General features: G+C 35.5%; 1 protein-coding gene across 1 annotated transcript; it reads right to left on the bottom strand.

The window, feature by feature from the left end:
• Window positions 1-1,296: 1,296 nt before the first annotated feature.
• On the bottom strand, window positions 1,297-8,669 carry LOC131804655 (general odorant-binding protein 19a-like). Its single transcript, XM_059127716.1, has 3 exons — window positions 8,428-8,669; window positions 1,889-2,056; window positions 1,297-1,811 (listed from the first exon to the last, which is right to left on the bottom strand). The coding sequence occupies exons 1-3, from the start codon at window positions 8,503-8,505 to the stop codon at window positions 1,614-1,616; spliced, it is 444 nt and encodes a 147-aa protein (XP_058983699.1). The 5' UTR covers window positions 8,506-8,669; the 3' UTR covers window positions 1,297-1,613.
• Between the last annotated feature and the right edge of the window lie 908 nt (window positions 8,670-9,577).

The raw sequence follows: 9,577 nt of genomic DNA, 5'->3' as shown, positions 1-9,577 counted from the left end.
AATATTGTGAAATTGTTCCCGCCGGCAAGTCCTCATTTTGAGGAACGGAAAGAAGAAGAATCCGCCCTGAGCAATGAAGCACTCGGTGAAGAACGAATGGATTCACGTGCAGAAGGCCCCAACATGTTCGGCGGATACGGGGATGTTGATTACGACAACGATTCAAGAAGAAAAGAAGGAATGCCTCTACGTACAGAAGGTCCATTCATTTCCAACGAATATGAAAAAGAATACAACGAAGAAATGGGTAAAGCCGAACAAAGTTCTCTGGTTCCGGTTCTTGAACGGTATTGCCTTAGAAAAACCAATAGCAAATCATCGATGGCCGTATAAACAGAACACGACAAAGCAGAGCGTACCATGGAGCCAATGGTAATCCTTTCCGACGTGAATGATGGCGGTCTGCATCGATGGACTATGAATGCGGTATGGAGAATGAAGCCGGCAGATAAAGGTGGTGGCATTGGAAAGAAGGATTGGACAAAGAAATGGAGTCGTTTCCTGGAAGCAGTTACTTAATTGAATATTTATATTGTTTAAGCATATATAGTTAGTTTTCTTTTAATATTTTTATATTTAAATATTTTATAGTATACATTTATTCAACTTTATAAAAATACAGTCCACTATTAACATACGCATTTAAGCCGCCCGGGAGAATGTACAAAATACTTTGTACATACTTTTGAGTGCGATTGAGGCGCTGGGAAAATGTAGCAATAAAAAATAAATGTTCTAAAATTAAATATTTCCCAGCCGCCATAAAATATCACCTGTGAAGAATTCAGTGATCTTGTGCTCTGACGCATACGATAATGTGTGAGATTATAAAGGTTATGACCCACAGGCACAGATGCGTTCAGTAGATGCACAAGACCACTTGAATGATATGTCAAGCAGCCCTGCAATGTTCTCCAGTCAATATTATAATAGATAAGAACAATTGTGTGGTTGCGACTAGGTTAAGTTAGATTAGTTTCAGTAGTACGTAAGGAACATATTTTAGAAATAAAATTAAAATTGAAACAACAGCCTAACCATTCGGTGGGTTTTCTCTTCTCATTCACTGATAATGTGGCTTAATCCGAATAAAACTTTGTATTTAAACACGCTATAAGAAACAATAAATTCTAATTTTGAAACACAAAAAGAATTCCTAAGTCAAGATTGAGAATTCATCGTTTTTAATGACTAACCCAATACCAAGCTATTCCGTGTTAATTCATCTGTTAAATGACACACCAATACAATATCATTTGTGACGAGGCAGAACAATCAAAATTCGTTTACATGGTCTTTGTTTTTGATAATTTTTGAGGTTTTTTTATTTAAATTATATTAGACACGCACTTTAAAATCGATGATAGACAATAAATAGTAAATAAAACATGAGACAGGGAACATGAAAATAATTATATGGTGGCCTAATGTTTCTTTACGGCAATTTAAATAATAATAAATAACTAAATTTGTAGTTTGTTAATTGTCTTGCAGCGGCGTCATGACAATTTCAAAAGAGAATTGAAATAAATTACGTAACATACATATGTATCTATGGCCAATGGGGGATTTTTGTACATACATAAATAGTGGCGGTGGTGCATTTGGCGCACTTAAGGAAATACGAATTTGGTGATTTCACCGCGCAAGCACGTGAAAATGGTGTAGGCTGCTTCACAGTTGTTCTTCACACCGACAGCAACATCTTTGCACTTGGCCAAGCCAGCCCTGTATTCTTCTTTGTAATGATCGGGCATAAGAATTTCCACTTGCTTCAAAGAGGCTTCATACAAGAATTTACCCTTTTTCATCTATTCAATGGACCAAAAAAAAAGAAAGAAAAGGGAAATGATTTCACCCATAATGTCATAGTTATGAAACTGCATACCGTTTGCATCATCTCCAATATACAATTGACATAGCACTTGGCATCCTTTTCATTGGGCAAGTTACCAGCTCGTATTCCATCAGCAATTTCTTTAGTTACTTTGGGAAACTTGGGTAAACATACGTCACGCATAAGACCTCCGGCTGCCCACATCTGCTCTTCAGTGGCCTGTGGGAGAAAAATTGAAAATATTTACAAGGGGAGTACACAGGAGTGGAGAAATATCCAATACAGGGTGAGATAAAAAACTGCAACAAAGCTAAACGACATAATTTTTACATTTTATTTAAATTTTATTGAATGAAAGCCAAAAATTTCGAAAATAGAATTTTAGAATATGTTTAGATTTGTTCGAATTGGTCACCTTTGGCACGAATTATGGCCTTCAAACTGCCGTCACCCGCTTGCTTGAGGTGCCAATGCTTTGGTATTTTTTAGTGCCAACCTTGCTTCCCAAAATACTCCAGACACAATAGTCCAACGGATTGGTATCCGGAGATTTTGGTGGCCATTGTGCGCTGGAAATGAAGCGAGGAACCTCATTTTGTAACCATTCTTGATTGGCGCGTGTTGAGTGTGATGGTGCTGAGTCTTGTTGGAATGTCCAAGGTCTACGGCCAAAATGTTTCAATGCCCAAGGCTTTAATACACACTTCGGTCCCTATTCGGCATTTATTCTGATGCCACGGTCGATTAATACGAGCGGAGAGCGACCATCGGCTGTTATGGCTGCCCACACCATCACCATGGCCGGCGCTTGAGTTCTGGTGGCCAACCGAAGGTGCACATTTTCAGCTGACCTCTTTGGCAAGTAAACACGATCATTTTGTTTATTTACAAACTGCTGGACAACGAAAGTTTTCTCATCGAAGAAAACCAAAATCGGCAGTTCACCACTACCACTTTCGGCCAAGCGAAGCAACTCTTTAGCTCTTTTGAGCCTATTTTCTTTAAGCTGCGGAGTAAGTTATTGGAATTTCAATGGCTTTACCCCGAGCTCATTTTTCAATATTTGCCGGATGGAATATTCCAATATGTTCTTATCACGAGCCATTTTTCGGCCATTGCGACGCGGGTTTCGATCAAGTCGCTTCTTTACTTTTCTGATGCTGATGTTGCTGTTTTCTTCCGTCCACTTCCTTGACGTCGAGCGATGTTACGAGACACAAAATATTTATTCACATTTAAATGCTGGAGTGCTCTAACGATAATCACTTGTGATTTTTCAGCCAAATATACTATCATCATACTATCATGCTTGAATTCCATCACGAATAACTTTTTTTCTGGAAAATTCTCACCAAAATACTTCTGTACGCTTGTAAACAATATAATGAGCTGTCACTTGAATAATTTTAACAGCTGTCGGATGAGTGGCTTAGAAATGACAGTAGTCTGTAGTTGGTTGCAGTTTTTTCATCTCACCCTGTATTTGCCTAGGTTGCGTGTCTACGCCTTTTTCAGTCGTAATTCGAATAACTTATTCCAGTTGTAATTCGACTTATTTCAGTTGTTATTCGAGAATTCCAACATAATTCGAATTATTCCATTTTTAGTTTGAATTATTCCAATTGTAATTCGAATGACTCCATTTGTAATTCTAATTTTTCCATTTGAAATTACAAACCGAATTATTCGAATTATAATTAGAAAAAAAAAATAAATTACAAATGAAACAGTTTAAATTGCAATTAGAAAACTTCGAATTACGAATGAAACAATTGGAGTAATTGAAATTAAAAATGGAATAATTCGAATTACAGTTGAAATGATTATTATCGAATCAAAAATAGAATTCTTAAATTGCAATTAAAATGTTTCAAATTACATTTGAAAGGTGTTAGACCTTGCAACATAGATTGAAATACTTTTGTAAACTGTATACTAAATAGTGGACCTCCATATTCTCTTTTTAGGAAAATTTTTCTTTTGAGAACCTTTAATTTTATATTGCTGCTGATTCAAATGAAAAATATTCCGTAACATGGGAGCTATAACAAAAGTTGTGGTCCGTTTGGATGTCTTCCCTCAGAAAAGACAAAATTGCCACTTTATCCAAAATGCTGTTGAATAATATATATGATATATTGGAGCTATAATATACCTGGATCTATACATCCATTTTAAGTCTCAAAATTTGTACATCCCTAAAATATATAGGAGCATAATTGCATAATGTAAACAACGAATTTGCCGAAACATTTGCGACTTTGGAATGTACCGCAGTAAGAATGTAAAAGGGCAACGATTCATTCCGTTAGTATGTCGATGTTCACAAAATTTTAAATAAATTCGGTCGTGAGAAGATATGATTTTGTATGGTTGAATAAATCTGGATTAAATCACTACATATAAAATTATCTAAACTCGCTATTAGTAACCTAGCATAAAGATGGGATATTACAGAGTCAATATATTAAACCCAGCTGATTTACCTCTGCTCTGACGATATCGTATTAACAATGTTAAGCGATTATAACTGCAATGATAATATTCAATAAAATGATTAAGAGGTCTTTTTTTAGCTATTGTCGTTTTTTTTTTCATCACCGATTTAAACAGCTCACGTACGTTTTGTGTTTTGTTTCACTGTCAAACATCTTAAATTTGGTCTAACAACACTTGCAAATACTTCAATTTTATTATTAAAACAAGTAAAAAAACATTAAGTTCGGCCGGGCCAAACTTCCAATACCCTCCACCTTAGGGTAAAGGAAACATTAGAAGAAATGTGGCAAAAATCATTAAAATGCCGAATATCGGGAGGTACCGTTATATGGGGGCTATACCAAATCGCGGACCTACACATGCAATGTTTCCCCAAAGGAGCTAGAACCCATTATGACCTACAAATACCAATTTTCAGACAAATCCGCGAAAAATGTGGCAAAAATCATCAAATTAGCGAATATCGGGAGGTTCCGTTGTATGAGGGCTATACCAAAACGTGGACCTATAATTACAATGACTCGCCACACGAACTGGGACCCATAATTATCTACAACCACCAATTTTCAGACAAATTCGTGAATAAAATGTGTCAAAAATCATCAAAATACCGAATATTGGGAGGTACCGTTATATGGGGACTATACCAAAACGTGAACCTATACATACAATGTTTCGCCACACGAACTAGGACCCATTATAAATACCATTACAAATACCAATTTTTAGACAAATCAGTTAAAACAAGTGAAAAAGCTGTAAGTTCGGCCGGGCCGAACTTTTAATACCCTCCACCATTTGGTACAAATTTGGCAATTTCCAAAAAATAAAACCCGTTAAAAATTCTGTTAATATCTTAAAAATACCGAATGCTTATACGACGACGTGGGCCTGCATAGGCAACTTTTATCATAAATTATTACAATATTTAAATGCGAAACTTGAAGAAAAATCTGTTTATAATGTAGCTAAAATCATCAAAACACCGAATATGGGGGGTACCGTTATATGGGGGCTATACGAAGACGTGGACCTGCACAGACAATTTTCTGGCATGGGCTGAAGTATCCATTACGAACTTCAAATGCGAAATTTGAAACAATCCCTGTAAATAATGTGGCTAAAATCATCAAAATACCGAATATCGGGGGTACCGTTATATGGGGGCTATATGAAGACGTGGACCTATATGGCTCATTTTTTGATTTAGGATGTAGTATCCATTACGAACTTCAAATACCACATTTGAAAAGATTCCGGTAAACAATGTCGCTAAAATCATCAAAATACCGAATATCGGGGGTACCGTTATATGGGGGCTACACAGAGACGTGGACCTGCACAGATAATTTTCTGTCTTAGGCTGTAGTATCCGTTACGAACTTCAAATGCCAAATTTGAAATAATTCCGGTGAATAATGTGGCTAAAATCATCAAAATACCGAATATCGGGAGGTACCGTTATATGGGGGCTATATGATAACTTGGACCTACATGGCCCATTTACGAACTTAACCAGCCTACTGGATGTATATATAGATATATATATATATATATATATATATATATATATATATATATATATATATATATATATATATATATATATTCTTGATCAACGTAGAATTCGAAGTCTATTTTCGTAAAGCCCCCATATAACGGTACCTCCAAATATTCGGTATGTTGATGACTTTAGGGACATTTTTACCGGAATTGTTTTAAAGTTTCGTATTTGAAGGTCGTAATGGGTAATACAGTTTATGACAAAAAATACTCATGAAGGAACACGTCTTCGTATAACCCCCGTATAATGGGTATCATTGGAGAGGTATTTTTCTATGGATTTTTATACCCTCCATCTTGGAAACTTTGTCATTCTGTTTATAACATCCCTAAATATTCATAATCAGCATAAAATTTTAAGCCGATTTAACGATGTCCGTCTGTCAGCCTGTCGGTTGAAATCAAAATTATTTCACGTAGAGCGTCAACATTTAGTAGAAAAATGTGTATTGTGTCTAGGATAATTGGTATTGAGAATGAGATATATCGGTCCACGTTTTGGTATAGTCCCCATATCGGTACCTTTAGATTTTTGTTACATTTCTCCAAAGATTCTTTAAAAATTTGTATTTGTAAGTCATAATGGGTTGTAGCTCGTGTGGCGAAACATTGTATGTATGGGTCCACGTTTTGGTGTAGCCCCCATACAACGGTACCTCCCGTTATTCGGTATTTTGATGATTTTTGACACATGTAGAATTTTATGGTGATCAAGAATATATATACTGTGTGAGGTCTAAAATGTATATTTCGAAGTGTTACAAACGGAATGACAAACTTAGGGTACGCAAATGAACGTAGGGCCAACGGATCTTCACGATTTTTGAGGGTTTCGCTTCGTTTAACCCATATTAGTTTAGAATTTGCTATTTTGACTTCTCAAACGATATTTTTCTTCGTAGTATAAAGTTCATATTACGTTATCACTCAATCTATGAACATCTATGGGTCTGAAAACATTTTACAACTGACTACTCAGAATTGTTTGCATTCTAAAAATATTATTTTACAGCGTTACCTAAAATTCGACAGACTTTTTTTCACCACACAAGTAAAACATATGAGAGTTATCCAAATACGTCGGGGTTACAAAATTTCAAAGTTATACATTTTCAACGTTGACAATTGAACAATTTCTTGTTATACCCCACACCACAAGGTGGTCAGGGTATTATGTTTTTGTGCATTTGTTTGTAACAGGCAAAGGGAAACGAGATAGACCCATAGTTCCTTCTGATGATCTGCATAGAATCACTTTCTGAGTTGATTTATGCATGCCAGTCCGTCCGTCCGTCCGTCCGTCCGTCCGTCTGTCCATGTATTCATGTGAACAAAATGCAGGTCGCATTTATTATTTGATTGAGATAAAATTTTCCAAACAACATTTGTTTTGGCCCAAGGACGAACCCTATTGAAATTGGAGATAATCGGTAAAAATTTAGATATAGCTCCCATATATATCTTCGTCCGATTTGCCTTTTATTGTGCACCAAACGTGTAATATCAGCCCGAATAGTATGGAATTTTGCACATACTACCAAATTAGGCCTGAAAGTAAGTATGCCAAATTTGATCGAAATCGGTTCAGATATAGCTATAGCTCCCATATATATTGTTCATCCGATTAGTTATTTTTGTCCTCCGCAGGCGTAGTATGCACTCTGTAACAATCAATGATACATTTGCTTAATTTTATCGAGATCGGTTCAGATTTGGATATAGCTATAACTTCGTCCGTTTTACCTTTTAGTGTGCACCAAACCAAATGGGATGGAATTTGACACTTACAACCGAATTGAAAGTAGAAGCTAGTATGTCAAAGAGATCGGTTCAGATATAGCTCTAGCTTCCATATATGCTGTTCATCCGATTTGTTATATTTGTTACCCATTGCCGTAATATGCACTCTGTAACAACGATATTCCGGAAAATATATCAAATACAGCTCAGAAATATGGAGATCGGTTCAGATTGTTATGCGGAGCTCTTCTAAATTAGCAAAGTGGTGTAGGGTATCATAAAGTCGGCCCGACCGACTTTAAGACATTCTTTACTGATTTTTAATTAGAAAATATGACAATTGGATGAATGTTAAAAATGATTCATTTTTTCAACGTAATTAGTCGGAAGATTTTAAAATATGGGCCGGGCGTATTTGGGTAATACGGACATGTACATTGAACATTAGTATACCTTACGTTGAATTTTAGGAAACACTGTTTAAAATAATTTGGTGCATTCGAATATATTTTCCACACTTTTCATTTCCTCGCGAAGGAGAGTTCACACGTTCGACCCGAACGAATTGAGGCCCTCCTTTACTCGTTTATTATTAAATGTCCTTAAATATGTGGGACAATAAAGTTTTGCTTACTCGGTTCTTTAATCAGTTTACCAATTTCGATGTTCTGAAAAATACCCGTTTTGTGTGGCACTTGTCTATCGTAAAGGCATTCTATCATCTATTTCTATATTTTCTTTTTGAATATATGTTTATAACTCGGACATCCATTCAATTAAACACTTACACCACCAACGACATCCTGCACACGGAATATACACACCACAGCACTAATTGCAAATACAATATTCATTGTTGAAATCATGTTTTACTTCACTTTAAATTCAAATTCAAAATCACTGAAACACACAGTTTGTTTTTTTCCTTTCTTTCTTTCTTTGAACTCCACAAACGGTGACGACGAGAGCAACAGAGTGTCTTGGTCTTGGTTTGATTCGTAAGAGGTTTCAAAAGTTATTAGATGAAATCAATCAAGAAACAATAGCTTTATATGCAAATCATTTAATATGTTTCGAACTGTGTGAGTCTGAGTGTGTGTGTGTGTTTGTGTGTGTGTCATATAAAATGTACCTAAATATTAATTTGTCTTTCTGTGTTTGGCCCTACAATCAGATATGGACGAATGTATGTCATTAAAAAGTTGTAGAGAACGACGAGATGTCGTTGACATGTCACATGTCGTCACAGACAACACTCAAACTTATTAACAAAAAAAAATACGAGACTTAACGCAAAAAAAATCAAAATCTTAAAAAAAATATATATGAATATCGATATGTGGATAACTACTTCATTCGTCTAGGTATGTATGTACATAGTACATAAGACTGTCCCAAAGAAGCAAAACTCTTAAACTTTATTAAAAGATATTATCTGCCATTTTTCCATTTGATCCATAAATCCCAATTATAAAACTGTTTAGCGATCGGATAACGTTAAGTATATTGGGGTCACAAAGCAAAGCTAGTGGCCACCAGAAAGAAAGGCAAAGTTGAATTGCTTGATGGGATATGGAATGGTAGAATATCAAGGATATCAAATCAACAATCAGCTATATGAAGGGCTTGAGGAACAATATTTTTGAATGAATTTAATAATGAGCGGTTTACTGTAGCGTGAATTATTCCTGAATTTGTCTCAATAATTTAGAGGGAAAATATTTTCAGCAAATAAAACGGACGAAAAACAAAAGTCTACATGGAATTTAATGTTCACAAATACCCTTCCTGGCAAACATTGACTTGAACTGTTACACATTATTCCTTAAATCATCCGCAGAATGACAACATAGCTGAGACAAAAAAGCATCTAAATTTATCAAAAAATAACTAAAAAATCGATTTTTTGAGAAGGTGCACTGAACCTGTTACTTAAAG

This window comes from Musca domestica, unplaced genomic scaffold (genome assembly GCF_030504385.1).
Source record: "Musca domestica strain aabys unplaced genomic scaffold, Musca_domestica.polishedcontigs.V.1.1 47, whole genome shotgun sequence".
Lineage (NCBI taxonomy): Eukaryota > Metazoa > Arthropoda > Insecta > Diptera > Muscidae > Musca > Musca domestica.
The sequence above is the reverse complement of the archived record's forward strand: the minus strand, read 5'-3'. Positions and strand labels throughout refer to the sequence as shown.

Bases quoted from the DNA above. Each gene is read 5' to 3' on its own strand.
- LOC131804655 (XM_059127716.1), bottom strand. From the start codon at position 8,505: ATGATTTCAACAATGAATATTGTATTTGCAATTAGTGCTGTGGTGTGT. The intron at 2,057-8,427 runs GTAAGTGTTTAA...TTTCTCCCACAG, and splicing joins TGCAGGATGTCGTTGGTGGT to GCCACTGAAGAGCAGATGTG. The intron at 1,812-1,888 runs GTATGCAGTTTC...TCCATTGAATAG, and splicing joins TATTGGAGATGATGCAAACG to ATGAAAAAGGGTAAATTCTT.